At 41.9% G+C, this 23586-nt stretch overlaps 1 protein-coding gene across 1 annotated transcript in view; it reads right to left on the bottom strand.

Moving 5' to 3' along the window:
* prickle2b (prickle homolog 2b) overlaps positions 1–16511 on the bottom strand; it is a 244455-nt gene extending 227944 nt beyond the window's left edge. Inside the window, exons 1-2 of the mRNA XM_078209502.1 lie at positions 16373–16511; positions 7961–8046 (exon numbers count right to left, since the gene is read on the bottom strand). Coding sequence (XP_078065628.1) covers positions 7961–8046; positions 16373–16414 — 128 coding nt within the window. The 5' untranslated portion in view covers positions 16415–16511. The remainder of the gene's footprint in view (positions 1–7960; positions 8047–16372) is intronic.
* Positions 16512–23586: the final 7075 nt, after the last annotated feature.

The raw sequence follows: 23586 nt of genomic DNA, 5'->3' as shown, positions 1-23586 counted from the left end.
GGGTACACTGAAGGAGAATTTAGCATGGCCAATGCACCTAACCAGCACGTCTTTCGGACTGTGGGAGGAAACTGGAGCATCTGGAGGAAACCCACACAGACACAGGGAGAACGTGCAGACTCCACACAGTGACCCAAGCCAGGAATCGAACCCGGGTCTCTGGTGCTGTGAAGCAGCAGTGCTAACCACTGTGCCACCATGCCGCCCCTCAAGACAGGTTCATAGAAATCCAAGAGTGCAGAAAGAGGCCATCTGACCCATCGAGTCTTCACCAACCATAATCCCACCCAGGCCCTACCCCCATATCCCTACACATTTACCTGCTAATCCCTCTAACCTATGCACCTCAGGACACTAAGGGGCAATTTTAGCATGGCCAATCAACCTAACCCACACATCTTTGGGCTGTGGGAGGAAACCGGAGCACCCGGAGGAAACCCATGCAGACACGTGGAGAATGTGCAAACTCCACACAGACAGTGACCCAAGCCAGGAATCGAACCCAGGTCCCTGGAACTGTGAAGCAGCAGTGCTAACCACTGTGCTACCGTGCCGCCCCGGTTGTAGAATAGGTAAGTCTCTCTTGAGTATAGTATGCTACATTCGTGAGAGAGAACTGCTGATGTCAGTGATACATCATCGTCTACATCACTTATTAGCATCTGAGGAGGGGGGTGCTCGATGTGAAAAGGGGCACTTCAGGGAATCTTCCCTCACCCATGAATCTCTCCTGCCAGCCTCAAAATTGATGCTGGGCAGGAACCAACCCTTAAGTGGTCAATAATTGGTCACTTAAAGGCCTTAAATAACTGAGGCTGCCTCAAGTAAAAGTGCAGACAGGCTAGGGGTCAGATGGAAGGAATGCCAGCAGGGGAACATAAAAGTCTGCCCATGGTGAATCTTATAAAATGCTGGTTTGACCTCAATTGGAGTAGCATGTCCAATTCTAGATACCACACTTTAGAAAGCATGTGACAACTTTAGAGAAGAAAATTGACAAATCATGACAATTCTGTGCCAAGTAGATATGAAGAAACTGTTCCCACTGGCAGAAAGAGAGAACCAGAGGACACTAATTTAAGGTGTATAGCAAAAGAAACAAAGGCAACATGTGAACACATTTTAAATGAGCAAGTAGTTAGTTTCTTGAATGCATTGCCTGAGAGGAGTGGAGATTGATCGAATTGTGATTTTCTAAAGGACGTTGAATAATTAAATAAAGAAACAATATTTGCAGGGGAAAAGGCCGTGAAATGGGACTACCAACTTCATAGAATAGAATCATGATGGGCCAAATGGTGTCCTTCTGTGCTATAACCATTCTCCGATTGTGTGTCAGGTAGAACTGCATTAACTGTAATTATGTTATCATGTTTCAACAGCCAGACATTGAGAAGTGCTACTTTCTTTCAAGAACACTTTGCATCGCGTCAGGAAAACATTTATCAAGATTATAAAAAAACCTTGGGTAAATCATTTATGTAAATATGACACCAACATCAGCCCAAGGGATCTCCACATCAATGGTGGTCACCTGAGACACAATGGTGGTCACCTGAGACAGAGTACACATAAAAGCAACCAATTTCTTTAGAACTGAAATGTCTGAAAGCACACAATGAATATCTGATGAATTCCAGTCGAAGACCCTGGATTTCTCTGCAGTTTTGATGCTACTTTACTTTCATGTAAAAAATATAGTTCCAAAAAAAGGAACAAAAAGAAAGATGAATAATTTCAACTAAAATATACATAGTTTAAAAACCTTACCAACATTTGGTCCTATAAACTGACCAAATTCAATGACCTAAGAGACACTCCAGGGGTAAATTTAATAGCAATGTCAATTTAGGTGCAAGAGAAATATATGGAAATACAAACCAGAAGAATATTTGCAACACAACTCTATCCAAATCCACAACATCAAATGCATCTGTTCCTATTAGTTAGTGCAGCTTTTGTTGCTGTTCATTCCAATTTTGGAATTGAAGTTAGCAGTATGTATGTTGCATACATACACAATATAAAATACATGCGCTACAATGCAGGTATCGCAAATTAATACTGAAATATTACAAACATGATTTTTCCATTTTCCAATTCTCTGTTGAAGTGCACAGCGACTGCACCCCAGTCCATCCACTAACCATAACAGATTTCCCAAGGTCAGTCCATTAGTCTATATTTTGGCAGCTCCACCTGAAATTGATGGCATATTGCTACAGGGCTTAAAAACCAGTAGCAGTTTAAAGAGGGAAGCATTTGAAAATGAGACAAGAGGAACTGAAAAGCCATGACAGAAGACCTACAGGAAAGTGATCCTCCAACTTAAACAGTGAGTGAAGTACAGCTACTACTGGAAGCAAGCGGGCAAGGCAAGTAGCATTCTTTTGTACATAGTCTTATGCTACATTAGTGGTACAGAAGGGTGGTGGGCAGCTGGCTGGAGCAATTGGTACCACCTCTGCAACCCCCAGATCACCAATTTAATGCTGAAAAATATGACTACCTTGATGAAAATAGCCCATTAAAGGTCTTCCACACACCACTCCTAAGTAGTCCCCTTGACACAATCAATGACTCGGAGTTCATGTGCTGTCCATAGACTTCATAAAATATCAGTGCTCAAACAGAGCTGGCAATCTATCTACTGCCCTGTTAAATAATGCAAGATCAACAACAAATGATAATGCCTCCTATTGAAACAACTGCGACCAGATTACTTGCATGTTAGCAGTTTTTAGTTTTCATGTAGTCACTGAGTTCCCATCTACACTCATATAGGAGTAGAACAAGATGGGCATATAATGTTGGCAGCATATGTACTGCAAAAAGTTAAGTCTATAAAATAAACAGAAAACAAACACAATTTGACCCCTACAACAAGAAGGCAGTCAGCATCATAGGTGACCAGAGGAGGAGTTAGAAACAGAATGACATTTCAGTAAGTGGCACAAATGGAATTAAAGTGCCACTTTATGGGGTCAGTTGGGGGGAGAGAAGATAGTGTACAGTCAGTTGCAGTGGGATCCAATCAATCGGGGTGGGGGATGTGATCCAGTTGGTCGGGGTGGGGTTGGTCCAAACGGTCAGGGGGCCGGGCTTACAGCTTGGCGGTTGGAGGGAGATTACCAGGTGCGAGGGGTGTTATGTGTGGGGCTCGATCTGGGTGTTTAAAATAGTTACGTTGATGTTAGAAGTAGTTTTATTTCTTCAACTCCTTCAGAGTAACTATTGGTGTGCAACTGGCAAAACCATCCGAAGCTAACGTTTTAAATCACTTTGTTAGATAGCTCCAGCACAGTCCAATTGTCCAGAGGAGGTTAGCTGGGGACTTCTGAAAGGGATTCTCCAGCGGATCTTTGGGGTACCCTCCAAATCCAATGCTGGGGAACCTGGACGTTACGGGCCGTTATTAAGGAAATAATGGACCTTTAAAAAACGATAATAAAAACATGTTGACTCTTAATTGTATGAAAGGGAAGTTGTTTTTGCCAAATTTATTTGAGTTCTTTGAACAGATAATAAACAGGTTGAATAAAGGAGAACCAGTGGGGTGTACTGTATTTGAATTTCCAGAAGATCACTTAAAAGGTTACGACACAAGAACTCATTGTGTTGGAGGCAAAAGGTTAGCAAGGCCTAAAAAATGAGACAGATTCAGGATAAATGAGTAAAAGATTTACAAGTTGGCAAACTACAACTATTGGAGTGCCATAAGGATGAGTGCTGGTCTTCAACTATTTACATTTTATATTAATGAATTGGATGAAGCGATCAAATGTATCAGAATCATAGAATCCTGACTGTGCAGGAGGCCGCCTTTGGTCCAACGAGTCTACATCGACTCTCCGATAAGGCCCATCCTTGCCTTATCCCCATAACCCTGCACATTTACCATGACTAATCCACCGACCAACACATGGACACTAAGGGGCAATATAGCGTGGCCAATCCACTTAACCTGCACATCTCTGGACTATAGGAGAAAACCAGAGCACCCGGAAGAAACCCACGCAAACAAAGGGAAAACGTGCAAACTCCACACAGACAGTCACCCAAGGATGGAATTGAACCTGGGCCCCTAGCGCTGAGGCAGCAGTGCTAACCACTGTGCCATCATGTGCCACATTTTCTCACAATATAAAAGATAGATAGAAAAGCAAGTTGTGAGGACACAGTTAAGTGAATGGGCAAAGATGTGGCAGATGGAATATAATGTGGGAGAATGTGAGGTTGTCTACTCTGATGGGAAGTATGGAAGAGCCAAATGTTATTTAAATGAAGAGAGACGGCAGAACGCTGAGATTCAGAAGGATCTGGGTGTCCTTGGACATGAATAACAGTTAGCATGCAGATACAGCAAATAATTAGGAAGACAAATGGCCTTTATTGCAAGTAGAAAGAAAGAGTGTAAAAATAGGGACATTTTGCTACAACGTTACATGGCATTGCTGGGATCACACATGGAATACTGCAGTTTGGTCTTTTTATTTAAGGAGGGATAGACTTGCATTGGAAGCAGTTCAGGAAAGTTCACTGGACTGATTCCTGGGTTGAAGGGATTGTCTTATGAGCAAAGATTGTGCAAGTTGGGTCTGTATCCATTGGAGTTTGGAAAAATGAGAGCTAATCTTGTTAAAATAAGCTTCTGTGGGGACTTTTCAGGAGTGACACCTAAGGATGTTTCCCCTTATGGAGGTATCTAGAGTAGGAGGCACAGTTTCAAAACAAGAGGTTCCATTTAAGACTGAGAACAAAAGGAATTTCTTCTCAGAGGGTCGTTAATCTTTGAAATTCTCTGCCCCAGAGAGCAGAGGATTGACTATATTTAAGGTTGAGTTCAGCCTTATAATAAATCCTCTGCTGAGTCGGACAGATTTTTGATCTATAAAGGAGTCAAAGTTATGGGGACCTGCAGAAAGTGGAATTAACGTCACAATTAACCATGATCTTATTGAAAGGCAGAGAAGGCTGGAGGGGACAAATGGTTTACTTCTGGTCCTATATGTTCCTCAGCATGACTATGAGGATCCAGAGTTGGAGGGTAACCCTTAATTGTTGAGAAGGCATCTAACGAGTTGCCTTGAATTTGCAAAACAAACTTGTTGCACAATTTCCTCATTATTTATGCACAAGTAACTGTCAGGATATTTCAACAGATTCTTATGCCTCTGGTCACATACTGGTTGAACATTCAGGAAATAGTAACTGCTTCTGTTCATGTAGGCTACGCAATCTTCTATTGGCACCCTGACAGTCACAAGTGTAGACCACAGCATCTTGCATCTTTGGCAAGCATGCCATTTAAGATTTTTTTAAAAAACAACTTGGTATGTTCCAAATGAATGACATTATATGACACACTGCATCAGAGAGAAAAGGGATACAGAAGCATGTGTTAAATCTTCACAATGGGGATATAAAACAAACTTGCATAATGTCCCATTTAAATAATATTCAGATAATAACTCGTATATTTTCTTCAAATTCCAACATAAATATTAATGTTTGAATAATCTGTCCTTATGTTCTAGTATGCAATAGACCACACAGTTTAAAAGAAAGCTAATGCTTTTAGACATACAATCAAGCCAGTTATAAACAAATATTTAGATTAATTCCTAATTATCAAAGAATGCAGATCAAATAGCAACTTTTTAATGCCAGAACTAGTTGTAATGAGTCACATTAAACATGAGCACAACTCTCCATCATAATATCCAATGCCAGTACCATGAAAAATACATAGTAGTTATTTTCAAAATGACACCAATATTATTCAATCATGTTTGTCAGTAATGGGGATCCATATCAGACTAGGATTCCTCACATGGAGAATTTCAATGTTGTACAATCTTCTGATGACAGATATTGAACAATTTCCTACAAGCTGTATCCTAGTTTCATCCATGCAATCATGCAAAGGCCAGAGACTTCTCAGCAATCTAAAGGCATAAATGTGATATTAACTTGATTTTAAGCTGTATTTGTATAGCTTTTGGTGAACGACTTTGGAGTAGGATTGACATAACTTTCTATTAGTTGGAAAATGGTTTAATCATATACAGCTTTCCTCCCAGTGTTACATTTTTATGATTATCAATGGACACAAATGTTTATAGTTTTTTTAAAAAAGAATTCATACTTGATTTGTAGCAAGTTATTAGGTCAGATTTTAAAATCAGAGTAGAGGTTTATAAGTATCTGACACTTCTTGTTTTGCTCTTATGGTAGCAAAGAGTATTGCCATTGTAAGCTTTTCAATATTTCACCAATATTGTCTAAATATATTAAATGAAAAAGTGCAGTATGGAGGTTAATTCATTAGTACTACACTAAATCAGTACAATAGTCTACATTTTTAACCAGTTCACTGACCTGACTAGCCTCTCCAAGTCTTTAAAAAGCCAACTATCTTTCAACAAGGAAAAAGCATTACTCTTTCAACTGCTTTCCTGAATTGTACATTTTTCATCGGTTTTTCATAACGCAGCACAGTTCAACATTTATCATGATCCAAATCTTTTCTGTAGCATACATTTACTATACTCTAAATTTATGGTATAACTTATAAATAGAAACATTACATTGCCTTTCCAGGGCTTCTCTAAAGGTTTAAAATAAAGCAGAAATAAAAAAGTAAACAGAAGTTTGTTGCTGGTAATACTTTTTAATTGGACCTTTAGAAGATCATCACAAAACTGAACCATAAAACAAACCCAACATTTTGCTTGCACTATTTTGTGCATAAATTAGAACTTTATAAAATGATCATTGGAAGATTAATTTTAAATGCTTGAAGGATTTACAGAAGAGTTATGTACCAGAGGCAAGTGTTGGGATGAAGGAGCAAATATTCAAAAATAATTTTCAGATGAGTACACAATTTCTAATGAAATACTATGAGTCATGGAGGAGAAGAAATTATGAATAAACAATTTGTTTCACCTAGGCATCGGAGGAACGTCTATTGTCAATAATGCTGACGAGTGTAGCATTGCATTGCTCTTTGCCCTATGAAAGTTATCCATTAAAATCCAGTAACCATTTCTCAACCTCCAACATGCAGAAAGTAAATAGATTCTCAAAAGGTACACCAAAATACACAGGGTATAAATATCTTTAATAATGAAATTTTACTCAGAGTAGAGCAAACATATATGTATTGGCCTCTGACTTAAAACCTTGTTCATAATTCCTTCACAAATGTAGAATGCATTAAAGCATTATTTTTTGTTTTTATGTTTCCCTTTGTGTAAAGGAGGGCATGTCGTTCCTCTAATAGCTATGGCAACTAGAGTTAGGCTGTCTATTCACTCTTATCTCCATGTTTTATCTAGATCATACAAAGTAATCCATGCACATTTACCAGGTATCTGATTACTGTGCATTACGACTGAAGTGATACAATACAGAACAAGCCTCAATACAAATATACAATATTAGCTCTTAAGATACAACTTCCTTAAACAACACAAATGCCAAAGTGTCAAAGAATGAATAGGAACTACCCACTGTATCATTGAGAATTCACAACTTTTAGGAAAAAGTTGAAAACTATGATAAAAATGCAACTAAAATTTTGATTTTTTTTTCATTATTATTGTGGCAGAGTAAAATTATTATGCACAAATTGGCTTGTAATCAAAGAGCAAACCATCTATATACAGCTCCTGTAGCTCACTAAACAGAACACCCAAGTTATTTCCTCACAAATTTAGCTCCAGTATAGAGTGGCATTGATGCACTTTAATGAATGTATTCAAGGTTGGAAAAAAGTGAAAAATTAGAAGTATTCATTTTTTAAAGATGATTTTAGTTCATACCATCTTCATTTGTTCTTAAAAATCAACATTAGAATTGTATTATAAAAGACAACAGATAAATTATTATGCAAATATAACAAATGAGCTACTTATTTATAAATAATGGTCAAAGGGACCAAAAATGTTAATACCTCCAATTATGTAATGTTAACCCAGGACACTGGTCTCCACATACATTACAGGGTTGCCCTTTCTCTGGGTCATCCACTGCAGAGAGCTGTAAAGTACAATGTCATAATATAGCTTGTGAGAAGTTTTCCAATATATTAAAAAAATAGAAGACTAAAAACAAAAAATATTAAAAGAAACTTTCAACAACAAGGAAGTCCCCTTAATTGCGTGAAATGCCATTTGCAGTTTAGTTCCATAATCCCCATGTGGTCAGGACATTGGTTGGCAGTGCTGCCTCAGTGCCAGGGACCCCCAAGTTCAATTCCGGCCTTGGGTGATAGTCTGCGTGAGAGTTTGTGCGTTCTTCCCTTGTCTGGGTGGATTTCTTTCGGGTGCTCCGGTTTCCTCCCACAGTCCAAAGATGTGCAGATTAGGTGGACTGGCCATGCTAAATTGTCCACTAGTGTCCCAAGATGTGTAGGTTAGGGGGATTATCGGGATAAAGCCAGGGTAGGATGCTCTATCAGCAAGTCGGTGCTGACTCAATGGACCGAATGGCCTCCTTCTGAACTGTTGGAATTCTATAATCTATAGCACAAAGTGACAGCACTTCAAAATTACTTGATTGGCTGCAAAGTGCTTTGAAACATCCTGAGGTTGCAAAAAGTGTTACACATAAGGTACTTTATATGTAATCTATAGGCACAAACTAGTGGGAAAAAAGGAGCAAATTTACAGGGAAATTACAGAAGAGGCACAAATATTATAGAATAGTGATGACGGGGAACTTTAATTATCCTAATATAAACTGGGGTAGTAATACTATGAAGAGCAGAGGGGAAGAGTTTTTTAAAATGTTCAGAAGAATTTTCTTGATCAGCATGTTTCTGTGCCAGATCTGGTTCTAGTGAATGAGCTGGGTCAAATGCCATTCGAGAAACATTTATAGAACAGTGCCATTGTACCATAAGGTATATATTAGCTATGGAAGAGGACTAGAATAAAAATACTTAGATGGAAGAGGGCCAATTTCAAAAAAGAGCAAGAACAAATCTGGCCCAGGTAAGTCAGAATCAAAGATTGGCAAGCAAAACCATAACAAAACAATGAACTGCCTATAAAGAGGAGATTGTGCAGGTACAGTCAAGGTACATTCCCATAACAGAAGTAAGCAGGCAAGCAAGTGGATGACAAAAGAGATAGAGTAAGATGAAGAAGAAAGCATGTGTGTATATGACGCTCATCAGGTCGATAAATACAAGTGAGGATTAGGCTGAATGTATGAAGTTCAGTGAGGAAGTGAAGATGAAATATGAGAGGCAAAGGGAGAGTATGGGAAGAGATTGGCAGCTAATAAAACATGGAATCCCAAACATCTTCTATAGGCATATAAATTATAAAAAGGTAGTAAGAGGTGGGGTAGGGATTAAAAAATAGATCTATACATGGGGATAGAGAACATAGCTTGGGTACTAAATAAGAATTTTGCATTTGTTTTTACTAAGGAAAATGATGCTGCTAAAGTCATTGTGAAAGAGCAGGTAATTGAGACAGTGGATGGGCTAAAATTGATAAGGGCATGATATTAAAAGACTGGCTGTACTTGAAGTTGATAAGTCACAATGACCAGGTCAGATTTATCAAGGATAGCGAAAGAAGTAGGGGAGGCCATGCAGAGGCACTGGTCATATAATCTTCCAAACCAATCCTCCTTAGATATAGGGGTGGTGCCAAAGGACCGAAAGATTGTAAGGGTTACACCTTTATTCAAAAAAGTGCAAAGATAGTTCCAGCAAATATAGGCAAATCAGTTTAACCCCTAGTCCTGGGAAAGCATTAATAAAAGTATGAGAAGACTTTAGAAAAGACACAGAAAAGACTTAAAGGAATGGTTCCAAGAATTTGAAGTTCAGTTAATTGAACAGATTGGAGAAGCTGTAGCTTTGATTGAGTTATGTAAAATCATGAGGGTCCTAAACAGAGAAGAAAGAAACAGTTCCATTTGCAGAAGATGCAAGAACCAGAGAACACCAATTAAGATGAATGGCAAAAGAGCTAAAGGCGACATGAGAAAAATATTTTTATTTTATGCAGTGAGTGGTTACGATCGGGAATGACAGTGTGGAAGATGCAGATTTGATTGAGAGTGTAGGAGATGTACATTCGATTGCGTCTTTCAAAAAGGAATTGGACAATAACTAAAGAGATAAAAATTGTTGAGCTACTTGCAGCTGCAAAAACATTTGATCTTCGGATTTCGGAGTTCAAGTGCAGCTGGGAATTACTGTGGCACATCTGGGAGACTGAGAGCCATGTGAACTGCATGTTCAGAGAGGTGGTCAAACTGCAGTTTAGGAGCATGGAGGAAAAAGGGAATGGGTGACTGCCAAGCAGACCAAGAGAACCAGGCAGGTAGTGCAGGCGTCACTGGGAAGAAAAGAAGAACAATGGTGATAGGGAATTTGTTAGTTAGGGGAACAAACAGGAATTTCTGTAGCGGTAGACATGATTCCAGGATGGTATATTGCCTCCCTAGTGTCAGGGTCATGGATGTCATGGAGCAGTTGCCAGATATCTAGGGGAGGGCAAACAGCCAAAAGTCATGGTCTGCATTGATACCAATGATTTAGGCAAGAAAGGAGATGGGATCCTGTAAGCAGATTTTGGGGAGCAAGGAAGAAGTTTGAAAAGAGGATCTCTAAACCAATAGTTACAGGTTTATTTCAGTCCCATGTGTAGTGAGCACAGAAATAGGAGAATTGAGCGATAGAATATGTGCTTGGAAAGCTGGTGTAGGAGGGTGGACCTCAGGTTTCTGATTCTGAGGCATCGAGACTGGTTCTGGAGAAGGTGGGATCTGTGCCAGCCGGACTCTGTCATAGGGAGGTTTGCTAGTACTGTTGGGGAGAGTTTAAACCAGATTGGTAGAGGGATGGGAGCCTGAGACCAGATACAGATAGGAAAAATTCAGCGCAAGGAATGTGATTGAGAAAATTAGTAAGCGACTCTGAAAGACAGAAGCAGCAAAAGTTTAAAAAATATACCAGTTATATATGTAAATGCAAGGAGTAGAGCAAATGAATGTGATGAGCTGAGAGCACAGGCACATGACAATGTGATAACAATGTTATCACAGAAACTTGGCTTAAAGAGGAAATAAATGGCAGCTCAACATCACTAGATTTGGAGTTTTCAGGAGGATAGAGAGGGGGATAAAAACAGCTGAGGGTGTCGAGTCAAGGAATCAATCACAGCTGTGAGGAGGGCTGATACACTAAATGAATCACCAAATGAGGCCATATGGGTTGAGCTCAGAAATAAAAGGGGCAGCCACACTGCTAGAAGTGTACTGTAGACCCCAAATAGGGAGATAGAAGAGCAGATATATAGACAAATTTCTGACTGCAAAAATAGGAGGGCAAAAATAGTTCAGGACTTCAACTACCCTAATGACAACTGCTATTCGAACAGGGTGCAAGGTACAGAGGGCACAAAATTCTTGAACTACGTTCAAGAGAACATTTTTAGCCAGCACATAGCCAGCCCAATGAGAGGGAGCACAAGTGTAAATTTAGTCTTAGAAAATTAAGCAGGGCAAGTGGATGAAGTAGCAATGGGTGCCCATTTTAGAGATAGTGACCACAATACAGTTCGATTTAGCATTATGATGGAAGAGGACTAAGACAGAACAGGAGTAAAAGAATAGGGGAAGATAAATTTTACAAAGTTGATAAGTGATCTGGTGGAAGTGAACTGAATACAAATACTTGAAGGAAAATCAGTGGGAGGCATTCAAAAGCGAGATTCTATGGGCACAGTGTATACATGTCCTCACAAAGGAAAGGAGTGGTACTGCCAAGTATAGAGCCCCCTGGTTATCCAGAAGCATGCATGCATGATAAGATAAAAGCAGAAAAAGTAAGCTTATGACAGTCACATAAACTTAATACTGTAGAAAGCCTAGGAGCATAGAAAGTGCAGGAATGAAGTAAAATAGGAAATTAGGAAAGCAAAAAGAGAGGATATGAAAAGATATTGATAGGTAAAAATCAAGGAAAACCCAAATATGATTTATCAGTTCATTAAGAGCAAGAGGATAACCAAGGAAAGGGTAGGGCCCATCAGGAATGCACAAGGTAACTTATGCATGGACGCAGAAGATGTGGGCGGGGCTCTTGTACTTGGTCTCTGTAGAAGGATGATACAGACATTCTAGTTAATGAGGAGGATTGTGAAATATTAGATACAATCAGCATAATGAGAGAAGTAATACTGGAGGAACTGTTATCTTGAAGGTGAATAAATTACTGCATCCCCAAGCTGAAGAAGGAAGACAGGGAGGAAATAGCAGATGCTCCAAGGATCATTTTCTAATCCTCACCAGATACAGGCGAGGTACCAGAGGACTGGAGGTCTGCAAACTTGTATCATTATTTTAAAAATGATGCAAAGGATAAGCTAATTAATTATAGATTGGTCAGTCTGACTTTGGTGGTGGGCAAATTAATAGAATCAATTTTGGGGATAAACTGTCACTTAGAAAAGGCATGGATTATCAGGGATAGTCAGCATGGTTTTGTTATGGGAAGGTCGTGTCTTACTAACTTAAGCATTTATCTGAGGCAGTAACATGGAGGATTGATGAAGGTAGTTCATGAAATTTAGTAAGACATTTGACAAGGTCCCACTTGGCAGACTGGTCAAAAAAGTAAAAGCCCATGGAATACAGGGGAATGTGATGAGTTGATCTAAAATTGCTTCAGTGACAGGAAACAAAGGATAATTAATGGTTGATGGATGGTTTTACAAATGGAAAGTGGTTTCTAGTGGTGTTCCACAGGGCTCAGTGTTGGGTCCCTTGCTGTTCATGGCATATTAATGATTTGGACTTGGGAGGCATGATTGGGAAATTTGCAGATGACACAAAAATTGACAGTGCAGTTGATGGTGAAGAGGACAGCTGTCAGCTCCAGAATTATATCAATGGTTTGGTTGAGTGGGCGGAAAAGTGGCAAGTGGAATTCAATCCAGAGAAGTGAGAGATACTGTATTTGGGATGGGCAAACAAAGCTAGGGAATACTCAATAAATGGGAGGATATTGAAAGGGATAAAGGAAGTGAGAGACCTTGGAGTGAATGTCCACAAGTTTGGTGGTGGACAGGTGGATAAGGTAATTAGGAAAGCAAACAGAATGCTTTCCTTTATTGAAAAAGAATACAAAAACAGGGATGTAATGCTGGAACTGTATAAAATGCTGGTTAGACCACAGCTGGAATTTTGCATACAGTTCCTGCCGCCATGTTACAGGAAGCAAATAATTGCTCTAGAAAGAGCACAGAGGAGATTTGCAAGAATGTTGCCAGGGCTTGAAAATTACAGCAATGAGGAAAGATTGAATTGGCTAGGGATGTTTTCCTTAGAACAAAGGAGATTGAGGAGGTGACGTAACAGAGATGTACAAGATTATGAGAAGCCTCGATAGAATAGACAGGAAAATTCTGTTTTCCCTGGAGGAGTGGTCATTTATCAGATGGCACAGATTTAAAATGATTCGTAAAAGAATTAGAGGGAAATTAGGAAGAATTTCTTCACCCAGAGGATGGTGTATGTGTCTGAAACTCACTGCTTGGTTTGCTGGAAAAAGTAGAAACCCTCAACTCATTTGGTACAAGGTACCTGGATCTAGACCTGAAGTGCTGTAAACTGCAAGGCTATGGGCCAGGTAACAGAAGGTGGCATTAGAATGAGTGGCCTGTATTTTCTCATTTGGCTGGCACAGAACACAAAACACAGAACAGTTTATCCACAAAACACAGAACATAAATGGGATGAATGGCCTCTTTCTGTACGTTAACTTTTCTATGATTCTAGAGAGACATGATGAGGGGGTTAAATTAACCAATTTGCTCTTGCAGATGGGCCAAATGGCTTCCTTCTGTGCTGTAACCATTCTATGATAAATTCACGTTCTTTCTTAAACCAAAAATTGACTGGAGGCGAACAAATATCCTTACCATGCTGATGGTATTGCAAATATATCTCATTCATAGTCATAGAGTCATACGGTGTAGAAAAAGCCCTTCAACCATCAAGTCTGCACCGACAATAACTACCAGTAAAGTCGTGCTAATCCCATATCCTTGAATGTAATGATATTTTAAGTGCTCATCCAAATACATTTTTAAAGATTGCGAGGTTTCTGGCCTCCACAATCTTCTCAGGCAGTGCATTCCAGATTCTCAGCACCCTCTGACTGAATTTTATTTCTCTCAAATCCCCTCAATCTCCTGCCACTCACTCTAATACTATGCCCCTTCATGATTGACCCCTAAAAGGGGGAACAGCTGCTGCTGTTCACCCTGTCCATACCCCTCAGAATCTTATACATCTCGTCTCTAAAGAAAACAATTCAAGCCTATCCAGTCTCTCCTTACAGCTCAAATGTTCCATCCCAGGCAACATCCTGGTGAATCTCCTCTGCGCCCCTTTAGTGCTTTGTTCATGTACTTTCGTATATAGCCTTTAGTTTTTTGAATTATAAAATGCAGGTAAATGCAATTAAAGCAAGTTTGGGGTTGATTACACGTGGTTGGGGCCACGCGGTGATGGAATCTGTGCTTTCGAATCTGCCTTTTTGGAGGCAGACCCGACCTGAAAACAGAAAATGGAATAAGGGAAGCACAAGAGGGAAATTTAGAAAGGAAAATTTGGTGATAGGTTACACTGTTAACCTTGATCACATTCACTTTGTTTAATTTGTTCTATATAAAATAAAGTCTGTGCTTCGTTTAAGAATTATGATCTCTGGTTTAGTTCTACTGGATTAGAGCGAGATGTTTAGCTTTCTCTTTAAATGTTAACAGTCCCTAACTAAATGGTAACAGTGGGATCTAGGAATATATCCTTTCCAAAATTCCTTAGCCCTGCCCCCATAAAGGGGAACATTCCTGAGAAGTGGGAATAAAAATCAGGGAAACACAACAAATGCCGAACTAATTTTAAATGGGATAGGATTATTTAAAAATATGTATATAATGACATCGAAATCTACCAACCAATCATAAAAGTTCGAATGAGATCAATCTTAGCTGTTCAATACATGTCATTCATATCTAAGATTTTCACCATACAGTGTAAGTATGTCAACTACACCTATTCAGACTCCAAAGCAAACAAAAAAGATCCACTTGGCTGGACGGATTAATTTGGAGAGAATGAAATAAGAGACAAAATATATTACTCATTTTGTCTGCCAAAGCAAGATATTTAGGCGAGAAATAAACTAAACGTACTAATTATTTTTTCAAAGACGTAACTCAATTGCTCTTACCGTCCGTCTGGATAGGTATATCTGTTCTTTAGTAATGGGATATAACTGCCTTAATTATGATATAATTGCATTTAGCCAAAATTGAAGTACAGGTTCGCTTCACTGCTGGGGTTCCGCATATTATCGTCTTGAATTTCAATGTCTGTGTTCCCGATAAATTCGGATTATTTAAACTTTTTTCCCCTCACTTTTGATACACATTGACTTCAAAGACTCCATCTTGAAAGGCTAATTAGATTAATGAACGCAAATGACTTGAAAAGAAAATGGATTTTATCACTCATGGCAAGATCGGATCGTCATAGATTGAAACAAGGTTTTACTTCTAAACAGCTAACATAAACTTTTATTTTTTGCGAAAAAAATCACCAGTTTTCCAACATGCAACAGAGCCTTTAATATTAAAAATTCCGACTTCAACATTCAACATGGCATAAATGAAGTGACAGTATGTTTATAAAGAAATCCTTTTGCAAAGCTCACAGCAAGAGTGCAAACAATGTAACTATAATGTAATTACATCTCAAAAATACAATTTGCACGTACTGTGCACGCAATGGGATCTTTTTCCGCTTCCCAGACATCTTAATGGGATCGTTCCAATCCACAACTGAAGCAGTCTCCGACAGCCGAATCTGATTGACATACTGTACTACTCCCTAAGCAACTGCCGGTTCTTAGAACTAGACTCACATTTCATGCCCATTAACCCAATACACAAAACAAAGGCAGACCAGTGAAAGGTGAGTACATGAAAGGTTGATACCACGGCGTCAAAAAACTTGCTAGCGCAAACAGAAGGGAAAGGTAGAGCAGCAGGTTTGAATAGCCGCTCTCTTTCTGCAGCCCAATATTATTTCGTGCTTCTCAAATCCCACTTGCGGGCCTTTTCCGAGAAAAAAAAGGCGATCGATCGCAGCAGCGATGACTTCGTGCTGTAACCGGACGGTTTCTTAACCTTTGCGGGGTATTTCTGTCCCGGTCATGTTCACGATGGGGGGGGGGGGGCGGCGGCGGCGGCTTCATGGTGCCCCTGCAATACACCAACGCGCAAGGTGATCACCCGAATACATACAACCCAGCTCGATCCAACATACTCACCCATCTGCTTGAGTTTCGCTTTTTCGAGTTACGACTAAACATGTCAAAATATGTCAGTGCCGCTTAATCGGAGAGCAGTCAGGACCGATTCGAAGAAGAGAAATTAGCTGACTCCGTAACTACTGCTCCTGAGAGCGGCGCTCTAGTTCCTACCGACTCCCGACAATATTGTGAATGGAAATTCTCCGTCTTCCGGTCACTCACCCCGCCCCGCAACTAATCGAGGCAACACTTCACCAGAAAGGGCATTTTCATTTTAGATTTGATGTTGCACTTTGCTCTGAAATAATAACAGGATTTCGCTTTTCTTCCTTTTAATTGCTGCAAAACATTTTGAGGTAACGGGCAAACTGCTTTTCCTCGATATACAACGGGAGGTAGACAGCTATTCTTCAACTGAACCAGATAGGGGAGTGAGAAGACAACACCCACGTCCTTGACATTAAGAAACTAAAGTGAAGGACCAAGGCTTATAATAGTGCTCCGGAAAGTATTTTTCCCTCAACTGTTGTTTTAAGATTGCAAAAGGAAATGGACAATCATGGGGTCCAGTTTTGAGGTCCTGGGAAATAATGACTTAGAACAGGAGACTGAATAAATCGTTACAAATAAGAATGCACAGCATAGGAAAGTTTTGAGAAACACAGACCGCTATGCAGCATTGATAAAAGAGGAAGATTGTAGAAAGGGGATCACCTGCCAGATGACAAAGTCTAGTTTCCAAACAGAAAGAGATATAACAGCAAATTAATAAGGGACGGCAGCGGCAATTATAAAATTCATAGGTGGATTTGGAATCAACAAATTAAAAGTTTGTGGGAGAATGCATTGTTAATTTATGTCTCTTCTCCCCATTCATTATCCAATCAAAGTCGGAAGGGCAGAGATGTTTCCCTGGGAGGCCTTGCGTTTCAAACAAACAATCAGCGTTGCTGAGACGAAAAATGCTAGGCAGTAAAGGAAACAAAGCCTTTTGGGGGTGTCTTCAGCAATTAAATAAATGTAGGGATACAAGATAGAAAAATGAACAATATGAAAATGGATTGCAAGTGAAGCCAAAAATGTCAGAGTCGGCAATGGATAGCAACTTTTCAAACAGACACCACCACCTTAAATATATAGAGAGAATTTCTGCTCAAAGCTATAGGGCATTTGTTGTGTAAACACTGCTGGTGGCGCTTTGCATTCGAAATACAATTTGCTACACGTTGCCTGTTTGCATATTGCTAGTGCACTGATCTTCAAATCTACAATTGTTGAAAATAAAGACGCTCCCATTAACCACTTCAAGCTAAATGCGATATCTGCGTGTTGATTTATAAAATATTTACATTATGGTAGCAACCAGACCAAAAGTCAATAATCACGTGCTGAGGTCGTCAGGCGTATTGCACCGTGGGACACTGATAAAACCTATATACAAGATTAAAGCGACAGCGATAGCTCGAAACTGTCAGACCCATCTTTTGATACAACACGTTTTCGGTCAAGTATTATAATTGTTTACATAAATGTTCTTTACATGATTATTGGGGTTGAATAAGCTTAATCAGACCATAAGTAGCCGAGGGTCAATTCAGTGGAAATTCCATTGGAAATCTACCTTCTGTTGGATAAACCGATAGTCACGCACTGGTGACTTATTAGTAAACTATTGGAAGTGAACAGACCCCACTTTCCCAAATAACGTGTAGTTTCAAATGCCGAAACATACGTTAAGAAATGCAGAGTTTTGCAGTTGTAAACCATTGTAATTACTGACACCGATTCCTTTCTTACTTTCAATTTCATTGTATTAGTTGCTAGGCGACTGAAAAAGATTTATAGACACCTATTGTCGGTTTTACTGGAGCCTTCCCGCCCCAGTGCCAGAGAACTCGATTAAGTACAAAAATGTTTAAACTTACATTATTTAATTCTTCTAAAATATAACTAAGTTGATCAAAATTCACATCAATCACAGAAGCAGATGTCCGTGATGCACACGCTGTGTTAATATGTGCGTGAAGATTACCTGGTTATCAAACTTTTCCATCCTCCCGTCTCCGTATGAGCTGGGCAGTGCGCCATTCCATAGCACACCAGATGGCTACTTCTAAGAGATATTTTACAAAAGGTAGCTTCAAATTTCTGAAATATATTATTAATACGCCCCTTTACCGTCCTTCAGTAAGTAGTTTATAACGTTACTGTTGCGATTGTTTTTTTGTGAATTGTTCTCAAATAATTAACTTATTAGCATTGCTCCGTCTACGTTTGCATTCTCTTGGGTAAATCATATTACTCAGCAATAAACTCCTGTGGCTGGAAAAATGTTTTCCCCCGCTCTACAGTTATATTATACCAAGTCACATTTCTCACATCTTAAATGTCAAAAATACATTAAGCTGTTTGATGCTGCGGCCAATCAGATCTAATCAGAGACTTGGAGGAGGACCAAACTTAAGGTTAAAGTATATTTTAAGATGGTGGACGGTATGTGAGGGAGAAGGCTCTAAGAGAGCGCTGGAGCTTAGCTAACCAGACCAATGGCTGCCAGTTATTTATATGATACTCAGCACAGAAACAAGCCATTCCGTCTAACCTAACAGCCCACCTTTGTATTTATGCTCCACAGGAACCTCCTCCCATCATTTCCCATCTAAATTTACCATGGGAATTACCTAATCCCTGCTCCTTTATATGCTTGTCTAGGTGCCCCTTAAATGTATTTGTACTATTGATTTCAACCACTCCCTGCAGTAGTATGTTCCACATTCTCACCAGTACGGCTGAAGTTTCTTCTGAATTCCAAATTTCTTGGTGGCTATTTTATATTGACATCTTCTAGTTAGGCTCTTCCCCCAAAGAGGAAAAATTCTATCTGCATCCATTCTATCAAAACTTTTCAGATTTTTAAAGACCTCTCTTTAGGTCATCCCCAAGCCTTCTTCTTTACAAAGAGAAAATATATCAAGTCTGTCACACCTTTCCTGGTGTGTGTGTGTGTTTCTGGTATCATACTTGTAAATCTTCTCTGCAACCTCTTTATATGACAATCACAATTGTACGCAGTATTCAAAGCATGGACTAACCAAGGTGTGATATAGGCATAGCATAACCTTCCTACTTTTCAATTGTATCCCTGGGTACAAAGTGTCTCCTTGAATTCAGAGTAAAATGTAGTAAGAGAGCAATTTGATCTTGTGTCAGACTAATTTAGGAGACTGGAACAGAGTGCATATGCTCCAGAGAGAGGGAAGACAGCAACTGTTGTGAGCAGCAGAGGGAAAAAAGGCTGTTATCTGTTAGCCTCCAGGCATGCTGCTGGTGAAGCGCATGGCACAGCACAATGCATAATGGTTAGCACTGCTGCTTCACAGCACTAGGGACCCGGGTTCAATTCCAGCCTTGGCTTACTGCCTGCGTGGAGTTTGCACATTCTTCCTCTGTTTGTGTGGGTTTCCTCTGGGTGATCTGGTTTCCTCCCATCGTCCAAAAATGTGCAGGTCAGGTCAGGTGAATTGGCTATGCTAAATTGCCCCTTAGTGTCCAAAGGTATGTAGGTTACATGGATTAGCCATGGTAAATGTGTGGGGTTACAGGGATAGGACAGGGGAGAGGGCCTGGGTCTGATACTCTGTCAGAGTGGGTGCAGACACGATGGGCTGAATGGTGTAAGTTTTAGGGCAAATCCTCCATGATTAAAGAACCCAGGGATAAGGAAAATGGCCGGCTGGTTGTCAGGCCACATGAATATGCAAGAGGCTGGGAATAACGGGAAGGTCGAGACAGGGATGATCTAATCAACAGGAAACAAAGGAGAAACCACGGCTAGCAGACGAGGAGTAAATAGCCCAGCAGCAAGACAATGAGAACAGAGATCATTCCATCCACGGACAACATCAAGACTCAGCTCGCTGATGGGATTCCAATCAGGCTGACTCAGAGAACATTTAAAAGACATTAAAATATCAATTAAGTGCGGTCCCGACAGTTCCGGCCCTTTTGTTCCAGTCAATCAAAACTACCAATGATCAGAAACTGTTTGGTGTGAGAGAATCACTGGTTCAGGTTTTAAAAAGGGACAAGCAAGCTCTCTCTCTCTCTCCTCTCTCTTCTCTCTTCTCCTGTTCCTGCCTGCCTCTCGTTCGTCTCCAGCACGCAGCCCGAAGCCCACTGAGCAATTTAAACTAGGATTGTGAGTATCCTCTGGTAATTCGCGAAGTTCCCGAGATCATCATAGTGGATGAGGCTTTGGGGAAAGGGGGGGGGCTCTTGCATGCACCTTTCATAGTTTAAGACACTGGTAAACTTGTGTAAAGTAAGCGTTCCCGTTGTGCCCGTTTTAGTATTCCTTCCATAGCTATAGTCTTATAGAGCATAAGGCATTGTGTGTTGTTTTCCTGGTGTTTGGTGATCTTGACCTTGATGTTTTAACAAATATATATGTATCCTTGACTTCCATTGGAGTCCGTTTTGATCATTTCAATTTCTCATCAATGATCTCTGACCAAGTCACAATACTAAATATCCCTTACCATAATTCCGGAGTCTAGAACTGAAGGTACTCTGGGCGCTTCGAAACCGCCCACTCAGGAAAGGCTGCCAGGTAGTGGATAGGCAGCAGTTTCCTTTTCTCTCCCTTGGGAGTGCTACTCTAGTGAAGTAGGCGCAAGGTGGCCGTTGTTCCAACGGCGAGAGAGAGAATCACTCGGGCATTAGTGGGGTTTGGGTAACGGAGAACCAAACCTAACATAAGCCCACAAGTGGAGTTAAAAAGAGGGAGCCCGCTACAATGGCGACCACGACAGGACTCCGGTGGTCTGGGATATGTGACTTATCAGAGAGGGTGAGGGAAAGACGCAAAATGGAGGAGAGAATCTCCTCATATCTGTGGAAAAAGGTCAACCTCACCAAAACGTGGGTATTGGAGCTAATAAATGTGGAGCAGCCCGTAATGGCTGCGGCCACATGGACAGAGAGCAAGGGTTGGAAAAGGCAGTTTGGCTAGCTTGCCTGTCCCAGCAGGTAGCCAAAATGGAAAGGAGAATTGCTGTACTGGAGGAAGAGTTGAGCGAAGTTAGGACCAGCACAGGGGACAGCGCTCGAGCAGAGGAACAGTTATTGAATGAATTAACTGATGCGAGGCAGTGCATCCTACAAGCTAGCGAGTCACACCGATACGAAAAGGAATTCCTCCAATGCCAGGTAGTTGAGGCAAAGGAGAGAGAACGGAAGGCCCAGGAACTCCTGGCTCAAGGTGCGCAGAGGTACAAGGAGCTGGAAGGGAGGTTCAGGGACATCCAGGCAGCATACAGGGTGGCTTGCGACAAGTTAGGTGACGGCGAGCATGGGCCGTGCCAGGCACGGATAGAAGAGCTGGAGGAGGCTCTGTCCAAGGTCAGGGGACGGATGCACCTGGGAGGTCCAGGAGGGTCCCCTAGGGGCAGAGGGCTCCTCGCAGCGGATGATTCCCCGGGCGCTAAGGGGAATAGACCGCCTCCTGAGGCGCCGGAAACGTGTCCGGGTCGGCAGATGGGGTTCGGGCTGTCCAGAGAGGGGCAGGTCCAAGGGGGGTCAACGGGGTACCCCCAGGTGGCGGCGTGTCCGCTGGGTATAGTGCACCATTCCTTTGGGAAAGGGGACAGACCGCTGCCTGAAATGCCGGTAATGTGTCCGGGTCAGAAGGTAGGGTTCGGGACGTCCAGGGAGAGACGGGTCCAAGGAGGGTCAGCGGAGTATCCCCAGGTTGTGGTGGCTCCGACATGAGTAGCACACCCCAGAGTGGTGGGGCTACCGAGCATGGAGGGAGAGCCGGATGCCGATGAGGCAGGGGGTCAACAGCCCCAGATGGGGCAGATGTGCCCGGTTAGACAAAGAAAGTATGGTCCCCCGGTGGGAGGGGACGCAAGGGGACCGATAGAGAGTGATATAATAATTCCCCATGGGGCACATGTGCTCAGGGGGATGGTAACCCACATCCCAAGACTGAATAGGGCGGGAGACCCGTCGTTACATTTTATGGAGGTGCAACAGGCAGCCAACATAAATGATTGTGATGAGGTGGAACGGGTGAAACCACTGCTGATGACCCTGGATTCCTATTTATGTAAGGCAGTGACCTCCAGGGAAGGGGGAAGACCTGCCACATGGGTAGCGGCACAGACAGCGGTTCTGGAGGCCATGGGGTTAAACCAAGGTTGTCCCTTCGCAAGGGTGTGGGAGACAAAGCAGCAAGTCGCTGAGTCCCCGGATATGTTTGCAGACAGGCTGTGGACAGTATATGAGGGAGCGTGTGGGACTCCCTTAGACAGGCAACATCTGGACGAGAGGACAGCCCACTGGCTGAAGACTCTCGTGGCTAACTGCCTTCCGTGAGTTAGGGCGGAGCTGAGCATTGGTTCGACCCGCTGGACCCCAACCTTAACGAAGCGGAGGTAATAAGGAAGCTCACCCTTGCGTATTGCAACGGGGAGAGAAGTGAGGAAAAGCCCCATAAGGGCAAGGTGCATGAGGGTCGCACCGGCACCCCTCCCTAGGAGAGAGTGGAAGCAGGAAGGCAGCCAGGCCTCAGACCGGAGGCCAGTGGGCTACGGGTGTCGGAAGCCCGGGCACTTCAGGAGGGAGTGTAGGAACCCGAGCAGGGAGGAAAGGGCTCCCATGAAAAAGACACCAATCCCGGTGGTAGGAGCACATACCCCGGAGACGATCGATGAAAAGGATCTGCTGGCTTATCTGCAGATCAAGGCAACAGGGTCCGGGCAGGTAGCGATGGCAACAGGCCAGGGCCAGCCCGCACACGCACCACGAGCTCCCTTATGACTGCCAGCGGGGCAGCCCACCTTCCTATGTCCATTAGAGTATGGCCAATGCGGGAGACCCTGGGTCAAGATGGAGGTCCAGGATGTGGTCGGGAGTTACCTACAGGACACAGGTGCTTCCAGTACCATTGTCCACACGGACAATCCCCAAACATCCCCTCTATCCAGCGGGGCGCCCTACAGTCTTGTTGGCTTCACGGGAAACGAGAAGACTGGTTTTTTCTCTCTTTCCCTGTCCATCAGGTTGGGGACACTCCAGGCGCGGTGGAAATGCGTCCTGATGAGATGGGAGCAGGAGGGAAAGGGGATCCTGGGCGCCGATTTTATAGTGGCTCATCAGGTCTTGGTGGACCTGAGGAACCACTGTTTGTGGGGCATAGCAGGGGAAGGGGCTGAGAAGGAGGTCATGGT

Source organism: Mustelus asterias, chromosome 3 (genome assembly GCF_964213995.1).
Source record: "Mustelus asterias chromosome 3, sMusAst1.hap1.1, whole genome shotgun sequence".
NCBI classification, from domain to species: Eukaryota; Metazoa; Chordata; class Chondrichthyes; order Carcharhiniformes; family Triakidae; genus Mustelus; species Mustelus asterias.
The sequence above is the reverse complement of the archived record's forward strand: the minus strand, read 5'-3'. Positions and strand labels throughout refer to the sequence as shown.